The sequence below is a fragment of the Chiloscyllium plagiosum genome, unplaced genomic scaffold (assembly GCF_037043375.1).
Source record: "Chiloscyllium plagiosum isolate Xiang-an unplaced genomic scaffold, Cpla_swu_hap1 HiC_scaffold_25, whole genome shotgun sequence".
NCBI classification, from domain to species: domain Eukaryota; kingdom Metazoa; phylum Chordata; class Chondrichthyes; order Orectolobiformes; family Hemiscylliidae; genus Chiloscyllium; species Chiloscyllium plagiosum.
The window spans coordinates 25,245,684-25,270,679 of NW_028270163.1; the positions used below are offsets into that span (position 1 = coordinate 25,245,684).

Sequence of the window (24,996 nt, forward strand, 5' to 3'; positions counted from 1 at the left end):
CATCTTGATAGAAAATAGAGTTAATGTTTCAGGTCCAGTGATCCTTCTTCAGAACGTTCTAAAGAAGCAGCCATTCTGGTATCGCTGGGACAATCCTGTTTTTGTATTAAATGTTGCAGTGTTCTGGTAATTTTTGAAAGCAGATGAGACCAAATGTCCGGATCTTCACCTTTGCCGTTTCTGCCAAATGTAAGCTGGATCTGTAGGGAAATTCCACCCTAAACATAGGTCACGCCTCATTGTATAAACCACCCACCATATTCCAAAGCTTTTCAATATGTTTTTTGTTTGAAACTCTGGTATCCACAAAGACAAAAAAAAACAAAAATCGCTGGTGAAACTCATCAGGCTATTGGCTGGACGTAAAGTTTGTCATGCAGAATAACGTCAACAATGAGGGTTCAACTCAAACGCCGGCTGAAGTTGAAGCAGTGAGCTTTTTTTCCAAAGAGTTGGCAGAAACACGATGGAGCGAACGGTATCTTTCTTTAATGCTGTATGATTGCAGATGCGGATTCTGCCTCAGTGCTGCGGTGTAGTTGGAGCTGGTGCTGTTTACGGCTGTAGTGGACAGCACTGAGGAACCAATTACTTGCGTGGCGCTGGATTCCGGTCTGATTACTGAGTTGCCTGATTACTCTCCCATATCTCGTCTCAAGAGACTGAACTCTAACCGTGAGCAAAGTTGCAGTGTCACGTTAGCCCCTAATGATTTGTATAAACGTTGGCTTTCTTTCTGCTGTTGTGTCGAATTCTTTCTGGAACTTCCAGCTTTCATTTTGAGCAACTGTTTCGCTGATATTGAACTGGTGGGATCTGCCAACATATTTTAGTGTAGATCGCGGAAGTGCAGTTGGAAGTGTATTAAGAGGGAGTACTCGGAATTTATCGACCTCTCCTTACCTCCTTTAGTAATGCTGGGCTTTGCTTTGGAGCTGAGGAGCTGCACTGGCCCCTGGAACCGGAGCTGGCGACTGTTTCGGGAAGATTTCTGGAAATGCAACAGTTGCAGCCAGACAAGAACACTTACCACATACAGGTAAAGACTGCCTCTGATTGAGACTAAGTCTCGGAGAACAGTTGTCTTCGGTCATTACAAATAAAAACATAGGATTAGGAAACGAGAGAAAAATCTTTTCTTTTCACTTTTTGACTCATTCCATAATTCACTTCGTGTGTGCCCGTCCAATGCAATCTGCTCAGTATACTCTTGTGACTGGGAGATTTTTGTTGTCGGTCATCGCCGGGTCTTGTGGTCATTTTGAGACGAATGGTTGAAGTGTGGGGAGTAACTTGTATCAGCATATTTTAGAGGGTCTACTTCACCTTGTGTGGGAGGTAGAATATTTGCTGGCAGCTTGTGAATTGATAAGAGTATTATGTTTTGATAACATCCAAGGACATTCAACGTTAATTCTGTTTCTCTCTGCACTGACACGGGTCAGATGTGCTGAGTTTCTCCAACATCGACTGTTTTTATTTCAGTTTCGCAGCATCTGCAGTATTTTGCTTTTATAATAAGGGTAGTGTCGTATTGCAATAAAAGATATATAATGCTGTAAAGTTTTAGTGGCATATCAGAAGATGTTAAAGTTATAAAAACCAGCAAAGGATGACCGAGAGAAAAGAGAGAGAAAATGTTGTATAAGGGAAAGCTAGCAAGAAATATAAAAAATAACAGAAGGAAGGCTTTGAAAAAATGCTTTGTATCTGTCTTCACAGCAGGAGAGGCAAGATGCATTCAAGAATAGTAGATATTCAAATGGACAAATGGGAGAAATGAATTATGAACAATCACCATCAGGAAAAAATTGGGAATATTAATGAGATAAAGGCTAAAAAGTCTCTAAAGATAATGACCTGCATGCTTGAAAGAGGCAGAAACAGAGAAAGTCGTTGTAATTTTTAAAGTTCTCTAAATTCTGTAAAGGGATTTTTAATGGATTGGAAATTATTTAAGTAAGGAAAGAGACAGGAAGTTGTAAACTGACATCATGAGTTTGCGCAGTCTTGGTGGACCAAAGGGCCTGTTTCTGTACTTTACTATTCTTTGTAGGCCATTTATTGTAATGTCTGTAATTGGGATAAAGCTGGCATCCATTGTTAGAAAGATAATAATAGCATGTTTAGAAAATTGGAATGCAATTAGACAGAGTCAACATGGTTTTGTGATAGAGAATCTGTTTGGCAAGTTTATTAGCATTCTTTGAGGATTGTTATGCAGTTGAAGGCATGTACTGTACCTGTTCTGAACTGAGACCTTACAAGTACCTGACTAGATGGCAGTCCCAGAATGTGCAGGAAAATTGAAAATATGTGACACTTAGTTGTGAAATGGATACTTGAGTTTTGGTTGCTGTTTTGACAACAATTTGAATTTAACCAATCAGTTAAAATTATGCCCCAAAGTACTAAAACCCAATCGAATTTGAAGTTATTGTTTTGCCAACATCAAACCAATGAGACAATCCAATGTTGGGGAGTATAAGAATGCAGACCTTTTGAAAATTGGTCAGAAAGCAACTGTCAGAGGGAAAAACTCTTGGAGAGCTAATTGCACATCTAACCTCTTACTCTCAAAGAAATTAGAAAACACTCTCTATCATAAGACCATAAGACCATAAGACATAGGAATGGAAGTAAGGCCATTCGGTCCATCGAGTCCACTCCGCCATTCAATCATGGCTGATGGGCATTTCAACTCCACTTACCCGCATTCTCCCCATAGCCCTTAATTCCTTGTGACATCAAGAATTTATCAATCTCTGCCCTGAAGACATTTAGCGTCCCGGCCTTCACTGCACTCCGCAACAATGAATTCCACAGGCCCACCACTCTCTGGCTGAAGAAATGTCTCCGCATTTCTGTTCTGAATTGACCCTCTCTAATTCTAAGGCTGTGCCCACGGGTCCTAGTCTCCTCGCCTAACGGAAACAATTTCTTAATGTCCACCCTTTCCAAGCCATGTATTATCTTGTAAGTTTCTATTAGATCTCCCCTTAATCTTCTAAACTCCAGTGAGTACAATCCCAGGATCCTCAGCTGTTCCTCATATGTTAGACCTACCATTCCAGAGATCATCTGTGTGAATCTTCGCTGGACACACTCCAGTGCCAGTATGTCCCTCCTGAGGTGTGGGGCCCAAAACTGGACACAGTACTCCAAATGGAACCTAACCAGAGTTTTATAAAGTCTCAATAGCACAACAGTGCTTTTATATTCCAACCCTCTTGAGATAAATGACAACATTGCATTCGCTTTCTGAATCACGGATTCAACCTGCATGTTTATCTTTAGAGAATCCTCGACTAGCACTCCCAGATCCCTCTGTACTTTGGCTTTATGAATTTTCTCACTGTTTAGAAAGTAGTCCATGCTTGTATTCTTTTTTCCAAAGTGCAAGACCTTGCATTTGCTCACATTGAACTTCATCAGCCATTTCCTGGACCACTCTCCCAAACTGTCTAGATCCTTCTGCAGCCTCCCCACTTCCTCAGTACTACCTGCCTGTCCACCTATCTTCGTATCACTGGCAAATTTTGCTAGAATGCCCCCAATCCCTTCATCCAGATCATTAATATATAACGTGAACAGCTACAGCCCCAACACTGAACCCTGCGTGACACCGCTTGTCACCGGCTGCCATTCCGAAAAAGAACCTCTTATCCCAACTCTCTGCCTTCTGTCAGACAGCCAATCCTCAATCCATGCCAGTAGCTCACCTCGAACACCATGGGCCCTCACCTTACTCAGCAGCCTCCCGTGTGGCACTTTATCAAAGGCCTTTTGGAAGTCTAGGTAGACCACATCCACTGGGTTTCCCTGGTCTAACCTACTTGTCACCTCTTCAAAGAATTCTAACAGGTTTGTCAGGCACGACCTCCCCTTACTAAACCCATGTTGACTTGTTCTAATCCAACCCTGCTCTTCCAAGAATTTAGAAACCTCATCCCTAACGATGGATTCTAGAATTTTACCAACAACCGAGGTTAGGCTAATTGGCCTATAATTTTCCATCTTTTGTCTTGATCCTTTCTTGAACAAGGGGGTTACAACAGCGATCTTCCAATCATCCGGGACTTTCCCTGACTCCAGTGACTTTTGAAAGATCACAACCAACGCCTCCGCTATTTCCTCAGCCACCTCCCTCAGAACTCTAGGATGTAGCCCATCAGGGCCAGGAGATTTGTCAATTTTAAGACCTTTTAGCTTTTCTAGCACTATCTCTTTTGTAATGGCAACCATACTCATCTCAGCCCCCTGACTCCCTATCAAAGGTACCTTTTCATGTGAAACATACTCACAGTAAAAAAAAAGACGATCCAGGAAGATCAGCAGCTGGAAGAGTGAAGGCACAGAAGAAGACAGAGACGGTGTGGTTTTGAAATTAAGTAGATGTAATTTTAATAAGTGTCTTATTGGACCAGCATATTGTTAGAGAGTTGGGGACAAATAATAAGCAATTAAAAGAAAGATTTATGAATAGTTTTTGTTTAATGCTCACTTTTAGAGTTAGAAAATAAATTGGTGTTAGTTTCTTTAAACAGTGTAATTTGGGGAGTTCTCTGTCACTCATATTTTAACAGATTATGAGGCGGAGGCAAGCTTTTCTGGGTGTTTGGTTTGATTAATTGAGGGGTGCGCCTCTGTGTTGTAACAGTTTGTGGGCTCGTCATGTGAGATTTGGACAGGTTTAGACAGATCCAGTCTGGGATTTGGACAGATTTGAACAGATTTGGGGGAAAGAAAGCTCCCAGCAGATTTAAACACTTGGTGATTAGTGTACTAGATCTTTAAATAAACAAATTTTCTCACTTAAGTTTTAAGTTCAGTCACTTGTGGTTGGTTAAATTGAAAATGAGGGAAATGACTCTTAACATTTCTAAAGAGGTTCTGAAGTTTGAAGATGCTTCCCAAATTTGTCAAGAAAGTTTAGAAAGACAGAGAAAGGATATACTTTTAGAATTAGCAAATTGGTTAGAATTGGGCTTAACCAGGGACAAAAGGAAAGCTGAAAATGTGATGGAGTTGGTCAAACACTTAGGTGTATCAGAGAAACTTAAATTGCAAATGAAGCAACTGGCATTAGAAGATAAAGAAAGGGAGATAAGGTTCTTGGCTGAGCAAAAATAAAGAGCCATAGAGTCATAGAGATGTACAGCATGGAAACAGACCCTTCAGTCCAACCCGTCCATGCCAACTAGATATCCCAACTCAATCTAGTCCCACCTGCCAGCACCCGACCCATATCCCTCCAAACCCTTCCTATTCATATAACCATTCAAATGCCTTTTAAATGTTGCAATTGTACCAGCCTCCACCACATCCTCTGGCAGCTCATTCCATACACGTGCCACCCTCTATGTGAAAAAGTTGCCCCTCAGGTCTCTTTTATATCTTTCCCCTCTGAGAGAATGTGAACTTCAGAAGTTGTGACTCAGTCAGAAAAGTCAAGTTAATAGGATGAAGGTGATGAGAGTAGATAGTGATATATACAAATATGTTAAAACATTGCTACATTTTGATGAGAAAGAGGTGGAAGCCTTCTTTATTTCATTTGAAAAATTAGGTGTGCAGATTGAGCGGCTAGAGAACTGTGGGTAATGCTATTTCAAACTAAACTGGTAGGCAGAGCTAGTGAGGTATTTGCAGCGCTGTCAGATGAGGGGTTGAGAGATTATGCAGATGTCAAAGAGGCTATTTTGAGTGCCAATGAATTGGTAGCAGAAGTGCATAGACAGTGGTTCAGAAACATAAGTCTGACCTGGTTCATTCTTTATGTTGAGTTTAAAATAATTAAACACAGTCATTTTGATAGATATGTTTTATCTATTTTTAAGGCCAAAACCTATGAGGCTTTAGGAGAGATTATTCTGTTGGAGATGTTTTAAAAATTCACTTTCAAAGATGATAAGAATTCATGTGAATGTACAGAAAGTTCAAGAAGTGAGAACAGTGGCAGAGATGGCAGTGAATTTGCATGGGTGCATCAGGTGAAATTTAGCTTCCAGCAGGAATTTCATCCTGTGAGAGATAGAAATTGGGAGAAGGTGAGATCCTTCACTACAAAACAAAGAGTAGACCACACTGGGAAGGGTTTACCACAGATGAAAAAAGAAGCCCAAGAGTGTGAAAAGAGGTTAAAGGCCTCAAGTGTCGTCACTGTAATGGAGTGGGTCACATGAAATTACAGTGTCGGTGGTTTAAGAAGGGCACTGGGAAATGATGTTTTCAATGCCAGAAGGTGGGACACCTAAGATCACAGTGCTGGTCATTGAAGAAAAGCACTGTGGGAAAAGATGTGGTAAAAGAGGTAAGCCATTGGGATTAGTAAAAGCAGTAAAGGAAACCCGAGGAAAAGTTGAGGAGCTGAATGAAAGTGCACAGCCTAGGCAGGGGCTGGATATTGAGTTAGTGCCCGATCTCTATAAAGACTTCATCTCTGTGGGTAAAATTTGCTCAGGAAGAACAGGGAGAGAATGGTAAGAAGTTACAATTTTGAGAGATACGGGAGCTAATCAGTCTCTAATAGTAAGGTGTAAGTATTTGCACTTTTTCTGATATGTTACCTGATGATAATTTGTTGAATAAATGGACAGAAATTTTGCATTCACCTGTGTAAGATCACGTTGGAGAGCCAAACCAAGACTGGGGAAGTAACATCGGCAGTGTCAGTTCCAGGAATACAGCTTGGTCTTGGGAACGACCTAGCAGGATCCGAGGTGGGAGTGATGCCCCTTGTGGTGGAGAAGCCAAAGGAAAACCAGGGAGCTGAGGAGCTAAAAGATAAATACCCTGGAATTGTAGTATCAAGATCCCACTGTCATACGTCACAGCAAGAAGCAAAAACTAGAGAAAAAGACAAAGGAGTTGTGGTACAGTCTGCTGACACCCCGTTTGATGTAATGGTGTAGGAAAAACCTGAATAGGTAGAGGGTCAGGCAGAGTCCTGAAAGGCTAATGGACATACACCAGAAAAATGAGACAATAAAAGATATATATATTGATGCATACTCAGAAAATGAATCAGAATATATTCCTGAGGGTTATAGAATCTTAAGACGAAAATGGAGACCACAGCAGGTTAGTGCAGAGGACAAATGGATGGAGGTGCACCAGGTTGTGTTGCAGGTAACATACAGACAGGAAGTCTTATGGTAGCACATGAATTACCAGTAGGAAGCCATCTATGTGTGAGGAAGACTCAGGCTAAGGTACAAAAGCACTTTTATTGCACAAGGATGTGGTTAAATTTTGCTGCACATGTCAGACATGCCAAGCAGAAGGAAAACTACAGGCTTACAGCCACAGTAATAAAACCAGCACCTTTGTTGCCAATTCCTGCATTCAAAGAACCTTTCACATGGGTTATAATTGATTGTTTAGGAACCCTCTATAAAACTAAAAGTGGGAACTGTATCTGCTAACCATAATGAATGTGTCTACCAGATTTCCGGAGGCAATTCATTACAGAGTGTTAAGACAAAAAGGGTGGTGGGATAGTTCATGGCTTTCTTTACCCAGTATGGGCTACCCAGAGAGATTCAATCAGACCAAATGTCTAACTGTACTGCTAAGCTGTTTAAGAAAGTCATGGATAGCTTAGGCATACAGCACTTTAAATCAAGTGAGAACCACCCTGAAACCCAGGGAACTTTGGAAAGATGGCATCAGACCCTGAAGACCATGTTAAGAGCATTCTGTCAGGATTACCCAAATGATTGGGATAATGGTATCTCATTTGTATTGTTTGCCATTAGAGATGCCCCAAACAAATCTACTCACTTTGCTCCCTTTGAGTTAATATTCAGACTGGAAGTGAGACAGCCTTTGAAGTTAATTTTAAAAATTGATAGGACTGAAGTCGGAGATCTCACACTTGCATTATGTATTTGAGGTAGCTATACAGCACCTAAAGAGGGCATGGCATATAATGAAGCAGGTGGCAGATAAAAATTCTAAAATTCAGATGTTTGCCTGTGGGGATGACATATTAGTATCGACACCAGCATTGGGAAATCCCTTCAAAGCCAGGCTGAGTGGTTCCAATTAAGTTGAGAAAAAGCTGAGTCAGGTAAACTATCAGGTAAAGATGCTGAATAGAAAAAAATCTGTATCGGGTATGTCACGTGAGTATGTTAAAACATTATTGTAATAGAGACAGGTAACTGGAGAAACAGGTTTTAGTTCCTGCCCCACAGAGTGAGGAATTAAATCCTGATGTCATGGATTTTGATGTGCCTCAAAGTATCTTAAACAATGAGGAGGTCCTTCAGGAGTGAGATAGGTCAGTAAGCTATCTGTCTTATGAGCAAAAAACTGAGTTGAAAGGTTTGTTGCAGCAGTATGGGGACATATTCACCAAAATAGATGGGAAGATTAATATTATTGTGCATGAGGTGGAAGTAGGGAATGCTGTTCTGATAAAACAACACCCCTACAGGCTTAATCCTCTCAAAGCCACACAGGTCCAGAAGGAAGTGGATGTGATGCTCAATGAAGATATCATTGAACCAAGTCGGAGTGAATGGAGTTTGCTAATTGTTTTAGTTCCCAAACCTATCGGGACTCAACAATTTTGTGTGGACCGAAGATCGACAGCATAATTAAATCAGACTCCTATCCAATACCAAGGTTGGAGGACTATATAGAGAAAGTTTGACAAGCCATTTAGAGCACAAAGTTGGGCTTACTGAATGGTTATTGGTAGGTACCGTATCAGAGAAAGCAAAAGAGGTTCCTGCACTCTATATCAATTCAAAGTGATGCTGTTTAGAATGAAGAATGCACCAACCACATTCCAAAGACTCATGAACAGAGTTGTGGCCAGTTTAACAAATTGTTCAGTTTATCTGGATGATGTAGTGACCTTTAGTGAGTCATGGAAAGATCACTTTCTTTGAACGAGGTCTTTGAACGATTACGAGAAGCAAAACTGGTAATGAACTTAAAGAAAACAGAATCTGCGAAGGCAGAGTTGATGTTCTTGGGACATGATGTTGGACATAGAAGGTTGACCCCGATGAATGTGAAGATGAAGGCCTTCGAGGAATTTCCATGACCAACCTCGAACAAAGAAGTGCTTCGATTTTTTGAGACTGAGCAGATTCTACCAGAGGTTTGCTCCAAACTTCAGCAGCGTAGTGGCACCGCAAACAGATTTACTAAAGAAAAAACAAAATTGACAGAACAATGCCAGGAGGAATTTGAGAATTTAAAAGCAGTACTAACCACAGCGTCAGTTTTAGCTACACCAGATTTTTTAAAAACCCTTAAAGGTTGCAATCGATGCTAGCAATATAGGAATTGGAGCTGTACTGTTACAGGAAGATGGTGATGGAATTGTATGGCCAATCGGCCAATTTTCAAAGAAACTCAACTCCCACTAGAGAAAATATTCTATTGTCAAAAAGCAGTTATTGAATTTGGTACTGGCCTTACAACATTTTAATGTTTATGTGACGAAAAATGTATTGGAGATGGTTGAGTACATGGACCACAATCCTCTTGCATTGTTGGAAAGATTTAAAGACAAAAGTGAGACTATTTTGTTGGAGTCTTATGCTACAGATTTTTAATTTACAAATTGTACATGTTGCAGATCATAAAAATGTGATAGCAGATGCGTTATCGCTGATTTAAAGGAAATGTAGATAGGATTTGATTGATTCCAATGTTATATATGTGAGCTGAAATTAATGACATAAGTATATCATAGTAATAGGATTAAGAATCAGAGAAAAAAATGAAGCCATCTACTCATTATGATGATTCATTTTTTTCTTAAGGGGGGAGGCATTATGAAATTGAAGGCATGTACTGTACCTTTGAGAGAGAGAATGTTGTTCTGAACTGAGACCTGTGTGTATGACTAAATGGCAGTCACAGAGTGTACTAGAAAATTAAAAATATGTGATATTTGGCTGTGAAATGGATACCTGAGCTTTGGTTGCTGTGTTCACAACAATTTAAACTTAACCAATCAATTTAAATTAAGCCCCAGTATACTAAAACACAATCAAGTTTGAATTTATTGTTTTGCCAACATCAAACCAATGAGACGGTCCAATATTGGGGGGGGGGGGGTTTATAAGAATGCAGACATTTTGAAAATTGGTCAGAAAGCAACTGTCATGGGAGAGAAACTCCTGGAGAGTTAATTGCCCATCTAACATCTTGCTTGCAAAGAGACTAGAAAACACTCTCTATCTATGGGGTGTGGGCTTGTGGCGCAATGGAAGCACATCTGACTCCAGATCAGAACATGATGTGTTCAGATCACGTCACTGCAGCTCTATTAAGGGCCGTACAGTGGTTCAGTGGTTGGCAGTGCTGCATCACAGCACCAGGGTCCCAGGTTCGATTCCAGCCTCGGGTGACTGTCTGTGTGGAGTTTGCACATTCTCCCCGTGTCTGTGTGGGTTTCCTCTGGGTGCTCCGGTTTCCTCCCACAGTCCAAAGATGTGCAGGTCAGGTAGATTGGGCAGTTTAGCATGGCCATAATGTTAGGTGCGTTAGTCAGAGGGAAATGGGTCTGAGTGGGTTACTCTTCAGAGGGTCGGTGTGGACTTGTTGGGCCGAAGGGCCTGTTTCCACACTGTAAGTAATCTAATCTAAAGGTACTTTTCATATGAAACATACTCACAATAAAAAGAAAGAAGATGATCCAGGAAGATCAGCTGCTGGAAGAGGGAAGGCACAGAAGAAGAAAGAGATTGTGTGGTTTTGACATGAAGTTGATGTAATTTTAATAAGTGTCTTATTGGAACAGCATATTGTTAGAGAATTGGAGACAGATAATAAGCAATTAAGAGAAAGATTTGTGAATAGTTTTTGTTTAATCACTTTTAGAGTTAAAAATAAATTGATGTTATTTTGTTTAAATAGGAGAATTTGGGAGTTCTCTGTCACCCATATTTTACCAGATTACTAGGCCAGGTGAGCTTTTCTGGGTGTTTGGTTTAATTAACAGAGGGGTTCACCTCTGTGTCATAACAGGATATGACAAACAGGTTGGATAAAGAGGAAACGACAGATATGCAGCTCTTAAAGTTCCAAAAGACATTCAAAGAGATGCCACGAGGTAAGAACTCATGGTATCCGGGGTAAAAAAGTATCATGAATATTGAATTGGCTAACTAATAGGAAACATAAAGTTTACATAAATGGATAATTTTAAGGTTGGTAAAATGTAATTAGTGGAAAGCCACAGACATCAATCACTATTGTGTCCTCAATAATTTATGTCCTGCAGTAATGATTTGAATAAAGCTACTGAATATATGTAAGGAGAAAAAAACATTTAATGATATCAAGACAGCAAGGAAAGTGATTTGTGAGGAGGATACAAAGAGTGCACAAGTGAACAAAAAATTGGCAGACATCATATTATGGGGGAACATTTTAAGAATTGTTTAACTGGAGAAAGTCTGGTCGAGAAGGATGCTAGTTTTTTGTAATAAGTGAATACAGGAACAGAAATTAATTAAGAAGCTATTGGAATATCAGCCTTTATTGCAAGGGGGAATGGAGTGTAACAGTAGGGTTTTCTTGTTACAACTGTAAAGGGCATTGCTGAAACCATATTAAGAGTAGTAAGTAAGTTTTAGTCTCCTGGTTTAATGTCAGATATACATGTATTAAAAGTAGTTCAGAGAAGATTCACAAGGCTAATTTCTGGGATGAAGGGGTTTGTCAAGTCCTGTTCTCTCAACTCGCAAATAGCCAGCTTCCAGCAAAGAAAACACTTCAAAGACACCCTGAAGCTTTCCTTGAAGGAAGGGGTATTGACCTTATCGATTAGGAGAAACTTCTTTTCAGTTTTCTAAAAGACAATCACCTGTCCACCAAATTGCATTGTCTTCAGTAACAACATCTTAATGATGAGGTTGACCAATGGCAGAGAAGGAGGAAAAGAATTAAATGTTGCACTGAGGATCCCAGTGCCCCAGGAATTATGTGTCTGCGGATCTACAGGTTGACAGCCAGGGTTTTGAGGAAGGGTCACCAGGCCTGAAACATTAACTTTGCTTTCTCTCCATGGATATTACCAGACCTGCTGAGTTTTTCCAGCAATTTCTGATTTTGTTCCACATCCGTAGTATCAGCCTGTTCAGTCACATGAAAACTCATGATAGCAACTCACAATCCTGAACTCAGGTAGATATTTAAAGAAAAGGTCAGCTGACAAATGTATTTTGCCTGTTATCCCATGTGTCTCTCTTTAATCCATTCTGCATATAATTCTGATTCTAGATTAGAGTGGTGCTGGAAAAGCACTGCAGTTCAGGCAGCATCTGAGGAGCAGGAAAATCGACGTTTCGGGCAAAAGCCCTTCATCTATTAATCTATTCCTAATGAAGGGCTTTTGCCCGAAACATCGATTTTCCTGCTCCTCGGATGCTGCCTGAACTGCTGTGCTTTTCCAGCACCACTCTAATCTAGAATCTGGCTCCCAGCATCTGCAGTCTTTGTTTTTACCTTGCATATAACTCTGACTCTAATTTTCTCTAGCATATGCCCTGTATCTTTGCATGTGTTTCTGTATCATCTATTATTCTCTCTAATTTGATCTGCTAGTGTTTATATCTGTGTAGGTTCTGACTGTCTCCATGACTCTCTCCCTGTCATTCATTCTCACCCTCTCTCCCTATCTCTCTTTCTGGTCAACTATTGTGTTCATTTATATTTACACTTTATTTTTGAATAAGCACATTTCAATATAAAGCTGGAAGTCCCAGCTGCAGTGATAATGAGTTTAGTCATACACTGTAGACTGTAGTCTGAGCTGAAGTAAAAGCAAAAACTGTAGGTCCTGGAAGTCTGAAATAAAACCCGAAAGTGCAGGACTGGTAGTTAACGCTTTGAATCTGAAGTCATAGAGTCACGCAGCGTGGGAAAAGACCGGAGTCATACCATAGGTTTCGAAGTATTTTTTTTACAGCCAATTAGCACAGTTGACTGGACAGCTGCTTTGTGAAGTAGAATGATGCTAACAGCATGGGGTCAGTATCTGTAGTGGCTGAGGTTATCATGAAGGACTCTCCTTTTCAACCTCTCCCCTTGCCTGAGGCATAGCGAACCTCAGTTTAAACCAGCAACAGTAGTCTTTTTCTCTCATGACAGAGCAACTGTGTGGTTTGGTAAGATCATACTGATGTTAGCTTACTTACCTTCCTATAATTCCATGTGCTAAACCAGAAAGCTCTTTAGATTGTGCTATGAAACATTTCAATTGCCTTTCACAATAATAAGCTTTGTCCAAGCCCCATTTGCCAGATTGTCTCACATGGTGGCTCCCCATCAGTAAATGGTGATGAAGGTTATCTCAGAGTACAATGGGATCTTGATCAGATGGGCTGATGGTCTGAGGAGTGGCAGATAGAGTTTAATTTAAATAAATGCAAGGTGTTGCATTTTGGAAAGCAAATCAGGGCAGGACTTATACAGTTAATGGTACAGACCTGGGGTGTATTGCCGAACAAGAGACCTTGGGGTGCAGCTCAAACTTCCTTGAAAGTGAGGTTGCAGGTAAACAGGGTAGTGAAGAAGGTTTTTGGTATGCTTGCTCTTATTGGTCAGTACTGTTACAGCACAGAGGTGTTCCCTCTGTTAATTAAGCCCAACACCTAGAAAAGCTCACCTTGCCTCGTAATCTGTCAAAATATGAGTGATGGAGAAATCTTAAATTCCACTATTTAAAGAAAAATAACAATTTATTTTCTTAACTCTGATAGTGAACACTAAACAACAACTATTCATAAATCCAAGCCCCCTTTTTCTTAACTACTTACTACCTGACGCCAACTCTATAAAAAATGCTGTACCAATAACACACTTGTTAAACATTACATTAACTTAATCTCAAGATCACACAGTCTTGGTCTGCTCCTGTGTCTTCACTCTTCCGGCTGTTGATCTCCTTGGCTGCATTGGCGCCACCTTATACTCCCATGAGGAGGTTGAACAGTTCATCAACTTCAACACATTCCACACTGACCTTAAATTCAACTGGACCATCTCTGACACCTCTGTCCCCTTTCTGGACCTCTCCATCTCCATCAACGGTGACTGACTCAACACTGACATTTTGTACAAACACACCAACTCTCACAGCTACCTGGATTATACCTCCTCTCACCCGATCTCCTGCAAAAATGCTATCCCTTATTCTCAATTCTTCTGCCTCCACCACATCTACTCCCAGGAGGACCAGTTCCACCACAGAAGACACCAGATGGCCTCCTCCTTGAAAGACTACAATTTCCCCTCCCACGTTGTTGATGAAAGATTTAAAATGGACTGAAGAGGCAACTTTTTCACACAGAGGGTAATGAACATATGGATGAGCTGACAAAGGAAGTGAGTTCTGAAGTAAGAACTGAGTTCTGAGGAAGGATCACTCAACGTAAAACGTTAAGTCTGATTTCTCTCCGCCAATGCTACCAGACTTGCTGAGCTTTTGCAACGAGTTCTGTTTTTGTTTAAGGCCCATAACTGAAGCTGTTGTATCAACACTGTGTCTGAAAGGATAGCTCATTGGAATTCTGTAGCAAGTAACTGAGTCCCGAAAGTCTTCGCATTGTTATGAGGCACAAGTCAGAATTGTGATAGAATATTCTCCACTTGCCTTGATAAGTGCACTCTGACGACGTTCAAGAAGCTTAACGTTATCCGGGACAAAGCAGCTGATTATTGGCACCTTGTCCATTACATTATATATTCACTTCCTCCATAACCATTGCATAATGGTAATAATGTCCACTTGTATATGGTACTCTATAGCAACCTGCTAAACTTCCTCTGATAGTACCTTCTAAAGTCACAATGTATATCTGCTGACATGAAAAAGGACAGAAGACTCATGAGACCACCAATTCCTGTATGTTTCCCTTCAAATCACTGTCTTCCTTAATTTGGAAATGACTTCACTGATATTTCTTAAACACTGAATCTAAACCCTGCATCTTCCTCTCTAACATCACTGTACATGTACTGACCCAACATGGACTGCAAGGATTCAGGAGAGACTCACAATAACCTTCGTAATGGCAATTAGGGTTGGGCAACAAATACTGGTTTGGACGGTGATGTTCACATTCCATGAAATAATAGGAAGAATGCTATGAATTCTAAACATGTGACACATTTTTTTGAAGAAAGCTAAATCAGCAAGTTATTTAACTTGAGCAAGCAAATTGGTAACTGGAAACTGTGAAAACAATGAAAGATACACAACAGCAGAAGTTTTGTTTTAAAAGCATCATATTTAACATTTGATTTCAGTTGAAATAAATCCATACTGTTCATCCTTGATTTACATATAGTCCACTAAAAAATCTTTATAATGATCCTGAAAAGCTGTCTGTTAAAGAAAACCTTCCAAATTAATTTACCAATGTAGTTAGCTGTCTTGATTGTTCATCTAATTTAAATCTACATGAATCAACAGATAAAACTAGAGGTTACAAAAATAACAAAAGGAAAAAAATGAATTCATTCTGAATGCTTGTAGTATTTGAAAGAAAACCGTGAACTGATAGTGCAAATACGAGTAGGTAAATATGATCTGATAGTCATTACAGATATATATCTGCACAATGACATAGATTGGGTCCTATATATTAAAAGATAGGATATTTCGGAAGGAAGCTTTAAAAACCTGATGGAATGGCTTTGTTAATTAATCATGGTATTAACACATTAGAGGGGGATGATACAAGTTCAGGAATCATCTATGCTCTGGAATTTCCTCTTGGAGCTGCCCCTAATAGTGTTCCTTCACTATGATGGCAATGCACTTTCTAAGCAGTGAGTGTTCTTTCCTTCTCAGACTTTTATACCTTTACCCAGCTGTGGTTTTTAACTTTACACATGGTGCTCTGAAGCCTGTTCACTTCCTAGTGGAACCTTTAATTGTGACTGCTCCCACAGATTCTCACTTTGTGATGGAATCTATAAATGACAAATATTAATAACTTCTAGCTCATACTTATTACCAGGTGTGAACGAAGAGGCATTATTATTTAATATTGTTTCTCTCTTGTTAATCTTTTTGTGAGTTTCTCTGCAGGCTATATCACAGTTAAGCTGCTGCAACTGCTGATTGTCTGTATGAGTCATTATTAAACCCATTATATCTCTAAAGATGTAAATGTCTAGTCATAGAGTATTAGAGATGTACAGCATAGAAACAGACCCTTCGGTCCAACCCGTCCATGCCGAGCAGATATCCCAACTCAATCTAGTCCCACCTGCCAGCACCCGGCCCATATCCCTCCAAACCCTTCCTATTCATATACCCATCCAGATGCCTTTTAAATGTTGCAATTGTACTAGCCTCCACTACTTCCTCTGGCAGCTCATTCCATACACGTACCACCCTCTGAGTAAAAATGTTGCCCCTTAGGTCTCTTTTATATCTTTCCCTTCTCACCCTAAACCTATGCCCTGTAGTTCTGGATTCCCCAACCCCAGGGAAAAGACTTTGTCTATTTATTCTATCCATGCCCCTCATAATTTTGTAAACCTCTATAAGGTCACCCCTCAGCCTTCGATGCTCCAGGGAAAGCAGCCCTAGCCTATTTAACCTCTCTCTATAGCTCAAATCCTGGCAACATCCTTGTAAATCTTTTCTGAACCCTCTCAAGTTTCACAACATCTTTCTGATAGGAAGGAGACCAGAATTTCACGCAATATTCCAACAGTGGCCTAACTAATGCCCTGTACAGCCACGACATGACCTCCCAACTCCTGTACTCAATACTCTGACCAATAAAGGAAAGCATATCAAACACCTTCTTCACTATCCTATCTCCTGCGACTCCACTTTCAAGGAGCTATGAACCTGCACTCCAAGGTCTCTTTGTTCAGCAACACTCCCTAGGACCTTACCATTAAGTGTATAAGTGCTGCTAAGATTTGCTTTCCCAAAATGCAGTACCTCACATTTATCTGAATTAAACTCTATCTGCCACTTCTCAGCCCATTGGCCCATGAGATCAAGATCCCATTGTAATCTGAGGTAACCTTCGCTGTCCACTACACCTCCAATTTTGTTTTCATCAGCAAACTTACTAACTATACCTCTTATGCTCCCATCCAAATCATTTATATAAATGACGAAACGTAGTGGACCCAGCACCGATCCTTGTGGCACTCTACTGGCCTCCAGTCTGAAAATCAACCCTCTACCACCATCCTCTGTCTTCTACCTTTAAGCCCATTCTGTATCCAAATGGCGAATTCTCCCTGTATTCCATGCGATCTAACCTTGCTCACCAGTCTCCCGTGGGGAACCTTGTTGAATACCTTACTGAAGTCCATATAGATCACATCAATCACTCTGCCCTCATTAATCCTCTTTGTCACTTCTTCAAAAAACTCAATCAAGTTTGTGAGACATGATTTCCCATGCATAAAGCAATGTTGACCATCCCTAATCAGTCCTTGCCTTTCCAAATACATGTACATCTGTCCCTCAGGTTTCCCTCCAACAACCTGCTCACCACAGTCTTGCTCACTGGTCAATAGCTCTTTGACTTGTCCTTACCTTCCTTAAACAGTGGCACCCAGTTAGCCAACCTCTAGTCTTCCAGCACCTCACCTGTGACTATCGACGATGCAAATATCTCAGGTAGAGGCTCAGCAATCACTTCCCTAGTTTCCCACAGAGTTCTAGGGTACACCTGATCAGGTCCTGGGGATTTATTTACTTTTATGCATTTCCAGACATCCAGCACTTCCTTCTCTGTTATATGGACATTTTTCAAGATGTCACCATTCTATTTCCTGACATTCTGTATCTCCCATGTCTTTTTCCACAGTAAATACTGATGCAAAATACTTGTTTAGTATCTGCCCCATCTTCTGTGGCTCCACACAAGGGCCACCTTGCTGATCTTTGAGGGGCCCTATTTTCTCCCTAGTTACCCTTTTGTCCTTAAGTATTTGTAAAAACCCTTTGGATTGTCCTTAACTCTATTTTCCAAAGTTATCTCCTGATTTGCCCTCCTGATTTCTCTCTATAAGTATACTCCTACTGCTGCTATATTCTTCTAAGGATTCACTTGATCTATCCTGTCTATACCTGACATATAGGAGAAAGTGAGGACTGCAGATGCTGGAGACCAGAGTTGAAAAATGTGATGCTGGAAAAACACAGCAGGCCAGGCAGCATCCAAGGAGCAGGAGAATTGACCTTTCGGGCATAAGCCCTTCTTCAGGAATAGCTGACATATGCTTCCTTCTTTTTCTTAACCAAACCCTCAATTACTTTAGTCATCCAGCATTTCCTATACTTACCAGCTTTTCCTTTCACCTAATAGGAATCTACTTTCTCTGGACTATCGTCATCTCATTTCTGAAGGTTTCTCATTTTCCAGCCATCCCTTTACCTGCAAACATCTGCACCCAATCAGTTTTTGAAAGTTCTTGCCTAATACCATCAAAATTGACCTTCCTCCAATTTAGAACTTCAACTTTTAGATCTGGTCTATCCTTTTCCATCACTATTTTAAAACTAATAGAATTATGGTCGCTGGCCCCAAAGTGCTCTCCCACTGACACCTCAGTCCCCTGCCCTGTCTTATTTCCCAAGAATAGGTCAAGTTTTGCACCTTCTCGAGTAGGTACATCCACGTACTGAATCAGAAAATTGTCTTGTAGGTCCTGATCATAAGTCCTGGGAATTCTTTGCTCTTGATTGACTGGAATTCACACCATTTTTACCTGTAACTAAATTCAAATTCTAATTCTAATCTGCACTGCAGATCACCACGTTGCACGTTTTATCATGTCAACAATTACCAGCTTGTGGTTGGGTTATTTTGCTGCCACCATTCTCTTTCCTTGACTGGGTCTAAGGACCTACCTGGTTCCTTTTCACTGGTAGAGTGTCTGTTGCCCTGTCTGGATCAATGCAACTGAACACAATTATATAGTCTACACTGTTACTGTAATCTACTTCTTTATTTATTTATCACTCAGTCATTTTAACACCACAGCATAAAATTGTATTAGGTAATAAACAAATCTGCTCCAGAATCACTACTGAAACAGAGGTATTACCTGCACTGGTGGGGGATAACTGACCAAGCTTCAGTCACTCAGTTGGGTCTCCCCTTCTTCTCTGAACTCTGAGCTTAAGATCCTGCTTCTATGATGGTTACTCCTAGATTTTGCTGCCAAGGTCTTCAAAACACTTATTTTTGCATGTTTTCTCTTGAAAGTTAAAGTCCTGCCCAGAGCCATTGTGACTCTAAGATCATCCATCCATAGGTCATATAGACAAGATACATCTTTTTTCATTGTCCTCCTTTCTGTCTTTAATTAGTAGCCTTGGTAACCATGAAGGCCAAGCAGACTTTTAGCAGCCCTTATCATCAGATTCCTGCTTAACCAACAGTGCCTGGTTCTGCCTTGTATGGTAAGCTATTGCTCCTGTGAAGTTTGCCATTTTTCCCCCATCATCTTTGCAGAGAGCTAGCTGTTAACCATTCTGATACAGTTTAGGAATTACGATGCAGCCATACATTCTGCCCTTTGATCACATCGGTGTCAACACATAGGATCACCACTGCCTGTCCTACCCATTCCATTTATGAGTCAAGGCTTAAAAAGCTTACACACATAGTATCAATCATTACACTTTAAAACATGCTATGCTTAACTCTATACATCATCATAGTAGTCTGTCTTACCCATATAACCACCCATGTTAAATACATTGTTATTACTTTTCTGATGTATCTGACAATGTGTGGAGTCATTCTAACCCAGGGGTATATCTGTGTGTTGATCTCCAATCCCAACTATCATCCACCATATGGATATTTTGGTTTTGTCAATATCTTTGTCAATTTGTATTGCCATCTTGAGTTTTCACTTGGATCTTATGTATTCTGTTTGATTTATTCTGTAATTTCCCACGTTGTACTGGCAATAACTTTGTTAGTTTTCTTTATTGTCTCTCAATGTTTCTTTAATCTGCTCAACTCCACATTACCTTTACAGTCGTGATCTCCGGTGAGAAGCAAAAAGAATTATTCCTGATTGATTGAGCATTCTAGTCTGCCACAGTGGTACAAAGTTAGTCCAGTTGTGAGACAATAGGTGCTATGTCTCATCTATGCTGTACTCACTAAATCTGAATCACTTTCTAGTTCCAGCATGCAATTTGCACCAGTTAATGTTGTTGTAAGCCCACTTTTACTTTTGGCTCAGGGTATATTGGATTTGGGCACATTACAGTCTTTTCTGTTTACTCATATTTATTCAGAGCCATTCCTCCATGGATCCATTGCTAGCTACAGCCTCTCTCTTTGCTGTATAAGCCACTCCAATTGTTCCCCTTTCTCATCTGCTCTTACCTCCTGCTTTCATAATATCTGAATGAACTTCCCATACAGTTCTGTTGTGGGAGAGGGAACTGGATAGATGTCAAATGAAGTACCATTGGCTTTATTGGTGTACATTATCATATTAGGTTTTGCACAAACCTCATAACGTGATCCTGTATCTGGCCCTGACACAGTCTTGGGAGACTTTTCTATCAGCTTTACTTCTCATATCCATTTCTCAGCACTGTTTCCCCACGCAGAGAGAGAGAGAAAGAGGTAATTTGTGTAATCTACAACTGCCTCACCATGTAATTGAATGAGGAATATTTATGGCATGGAATATTCATAAACTTGTCATGTATCCCACATAAGCATACTACTCTACAAACAAAATCAGACTCCTTTGTCAAATTCATGAATTTAAAACAAAAGGTATTGTAACCTGGAAATGTAATGACAGCCCTGAGTTTTCCCAACCACCTCCCTCCCCCTCCCCCCGCCTCCCCAACCATGCCTTAATTTCAGTTATTTTCTCTGGTGCTTCCATGTCCCAACTGGAGCATACACAAGCTGCAATTCAAAGCCACTTGCACCCCTATTATTTCACTCAAAGTTCTTTGAAATGGGTTTCACTCTGCCTTGTTCAATGAGGCATCCAAAGACTTTTCTTCACTGTGGTCTTGAATTGTGCTGTCACATTCAGGAGTAGCAATATTATGACCATTCCATGCAGTCTCATGATGCTTCTGTAATAAATCAAAGTACTTCCTGTTATATACAGTTTCACAATCTGATACTAATTTGATCATTTTTAGGTCCTTTGTCTTAATTGCACTCCCTGTTTTTTGAATTCCACCCTCTACTGTAGAGGACCAATCAACAGAAGTTTTTATGGTCGGATTAGTGCTTTCTTCATCCTTGCCATGCTTCCCTCCCTTTTGTTTTGGCACAAATGGTCCCTTAGGATCATTTGCTGTCCAAAACTGAAACTTGTGCGGTTCGCTATTATAGCTGAGATTATTGGTGAGAAAGATGGGTGCCTTGACACTTGACAGCAATATTACAGACCTGCAACATAAGAATCCATTGTGCTTTTCTGGTTTTGGTGAACTGTGTCATTCTTAATCCACCCATCCAGCAATAGCTAGATGGGGGTGTGCACCGAGAGGGTCATTAGGGGACTCAGGCTGCTTATATATGTGAGGTTTTGCACTGCCTCAAAACCAGCCAGCAGATGTCATTCATGGATTGAGGACCCCTGCTCTACCAATGTTAGGAAAAGGGATGCATTAGTGATAGACCCAAGCTGCTTGTGGCATTCCCGTAAGAGGATTGCAAAGATAGTTGATTCTGTCCCAGCCACCTTTTAAAGCAAAGGGGAGTGTTGGGTCTGGTTCCTGTAATACCAGAGCCTGAGACAGAGTTTGCTTCAGCTCCAAGATGGCCTGAGTATACTGCTCAGTTCACAGCCATGCAGCATCCTTTTCCAAAAGGTCAGTCGGTGGAGCAGCTTTGGTGGCAAAGTTTTGAAAGTATCTATCAGCTCTAAAAGGGTCACAGTGATTTGATATCACAAGGGAGGGGCAATTGTAATACTCCGTCTTTGTGTTTCTTCGCAATTTCACATTTAACATGGATTACCATAGTTCGTAAGTAGTTGACTTAAGTTTTCAGGATCTGGGCATTCTTGGGATTGACTTTGAGACCCAAACAAGCAAGAAGGGGGGGCAGCTTGCTAAGAGGCTCCCCCCCTAGAGCACATTGGCAAAAGGAGAATATCCACATACTGGATCAAACACACAAGTCGTAAAAAAACACTTGGGCTAACTTTTGGTAGAAAATGGAGGGAGAATTGTGAAATCCCTGGGGCAGACAGGTCCAAGTATATTGCTGGCTGTAGAGGCAAACTTATTGATATTCTTCCTTCAATAGGATAGACTGCGATCTGTTGCTGTTATCCAAAATGGAGAAATAATGAGTCTGAGGGGCTTGCTTTAATCAAAGTCTCAGGATTAGATGCCTTCGTGGGTGTTATTACTTGAGGTAACTCTGTTCAGCTCTTGGTAGTCAATTGTTAGTTGCCAAGATTCATCTGGTTTCCTTACTGGCCAAATTGGTCACTTCTTTGTGGAAGCAACAGGATGCAACATCCCTGCTGTAACAAACTGGCTATCACCTTCAAAACCTCTTCTTCTGCTGCTTGGGAAACCCCAAACTGTTTCTGTGGCTTTGAATCAAGTCCCCCTGACCACTTCCCCCATCTTTCAACCACAGTTGTGTCTTTGGATTGTGAAGGTAGCCCTATGATTGCCAATAATATTCTGCACCTCTGGATCATTTGACATGTCCCTGGGGTTATCCCAAATTTTTCCAAAAGATCCTCTCAGTATTAGGCCCACTGGCATATCTGCCAACTCTTCCATTTATCAATACCACAATTTACTGGATCAAATGAAAGGTTACACTTTTTCACTAAGTCAGGTCTAAAAATGTGTTCGGCATCTGCATCTAAATTTACTAATATAGCTAAGTAATAACAAACCATTCTCCCACCCTAAATTCTAGGGGTCAATTTCCTTTGTTTTCTGTGAGTCGCTGATAAAACCACTCAAACTTGTTTGGTGTGCTATGATAAACTGATTCCTTTGGGTGTGTTAAATGTGGAACAGGAAGCTCCAGTTCTCATAAGAATTCGGGAGTGGCTCCCTACTTCACTCTTCAGTAGGGGTCATCCTACACTATCCCATTTGGCACTACACACGCATATCGGAGAGGCCTGACATTATCAGTCTTACTGACAACAAGCCTCACTGTTAGCTTAAGGACGGTGGCAATTTTAGCTCATTTTAGCTAATTCCCCTGCACTATGAGGTACATCGAGTGTGTTCCTCCTTTCCTTCCAGGTCCATCTAACAGCAAGGGGGCAAGAGAATTCCCCTAATTCCCAGCTTCCCAGGGGTCTCAGAATCCCTGGCAAAGTTTCCTGAACAGTCACACATAAAGCGCACAACTGCTTGACTACAAATTTTACCTTGATTAAAAGGGAGAGCCTCTGCCCTGGCTTATCTGATTGCATACCCACCAGAACCTTAAATTCTACTTCCCTCATTCCTCCAAACTGAATCTCCACCCTGATTATAATGGAGACATGTATAATTGGGGCATTAAAGAGGGCATCGGACAATTATTTGGATTAAAAAAAATACTTAAGGGTATGGGGAAAAGGAGGAGCTTGTCACGAGGTAATGATGCTCATTTGAAGAGCCAGTGCAGGCATGATGGGCCAAATTACCTTCTTTTGCGCTGTAAGAGTTCTGTGATTGCAATTTGCAATAATTAATCATATTGGTGCTTTTTTTTCAGTAATTGTTTCATGCTTGGATTTAACTTCCATCATGTGCAACATCCTGTCTTTGCATCACAATTAGGAAAACTTTCTCAAGACATTTTCCTTCCTTTCATTGTTCAGTGAGCATGTGGAGAGCAGCAGTCTGTCCTTTAGTATTGCTGGATACAAGAGTGAGGCTGAGTCACTCTGTCAAGTGCTGTGGCTGTGAAATGTTGCACTTCTGCCTGGTCTGACCTTGCGTGACTCCAGTACCCACACCATGATGGTCAACTTTCACTACTCTCTTGTTAGACCACTTTTAATTCAGAAGTGTCTACTCACTAGAAAATGTTATGGAATTCTGCAGAAGAAGAAATTTCACAATTTAATAAACCTTGGCTTGTCAGCATAGCTTTTAAAACTAAGGTGGAACTGCTGTGGAAGGTATTCCATACGGTCATGGATTGCACTAAAGGGGAAGGATGATGAGGCAATAGAAAGGGCACAGAGAAGTATTGTAGAAACAAAATCTGCAATGATGTAACATAAATATAATGAAAGATTCCAAAACAAACTCTCCCTAAACTTTCCAATCCTTCCCAGACCCAGTATGGTACTTTGTGTCTGTTAGAGGATAAAGCTAGTTACTTTGATAAAGGTACTTAAAATTAGGGAACAGAAAAGATTACAATAGGATATTTCCAGTGATTGAATGAACATTGATTAAAGATGAAATATGGGAGATTTACAATTGAGAAAAGGAGAAATGTTTGTCTGCCACATTCTTGAGAGGCTGTGAAATTTGCTACCAAAGTTACTGATTACTAGAGCTACAGATCAGAGGCTGAATGTTTAAAGCACCCAGGGGTGTGTTTTCAGCAGGTAAGGTGCCCAACCCATCACTGAGTTCACCCCCATAATACTGGGGGTGATCCAGCATTGAAATCAGCAGTCGATTCATCACTATGTGTAACTCTGTAATGAATGTTGAATTGAGATTATTAAAAACTCAGAGCTAATGAGATTTTTTTTTAAAAATGGCAATTTATAAAATTGCAGGAATAAAGAGGGGCAATGTCTTCTCGGGGCTCATTTTTGCACAGGGGATGCCCCTGAGGGGACAAAATCTTCAGAAGATTTTGCACGTGGGGGCTGCCCTCCCAAAGGTAGTACACCCTGCCTTCCCGCCTGTGTTTTCTCAGAAACCCACCTTTCACTCCACTCGAACTCTCCCTCAACTTTCCAGTCCCTCCCAGACCCAATACTCTACACTTCCCTTGCTCCAGGATCTATTATGTCTCCAGGTGAACCTGTGTGCAGTTCTGCTGT

General features: G+C 40.7%; 1 protein-coding gene across 3 annotated transcripts in view; it reads left to right on the forward strand.

Annotated features, from left to right (window-relative positions):
• Positions 1-377: 377 nt before the first annotated feature.
• Positions 378-24,996, forward strand: part of acsf2 (acyl-CoA synthetase family member 2) — a 196,811-nt gene continuing 172,192 nt past the window's right edge. The window contains exons 1-2 of one of the 3 annotated variants that reach the window (XM_043714578.2): positions 378-478; positions 913-1,039. In XM_043714578.2, coding sequence (XP_043570513.2) covers positions 915-1,039 — 125 coding nt within the window. In that variant the 5' untranslated portion in view covers positions 378-478; positions 913-914. Of the gene's footprint in view, positions 479-538; positions 810-912; positions 1,040-24,996 lie in introns of those variants that run through there. The other 2 variants (XM_043714576.2, XM_043714579.2) reach the window with 2 other exon arrangements.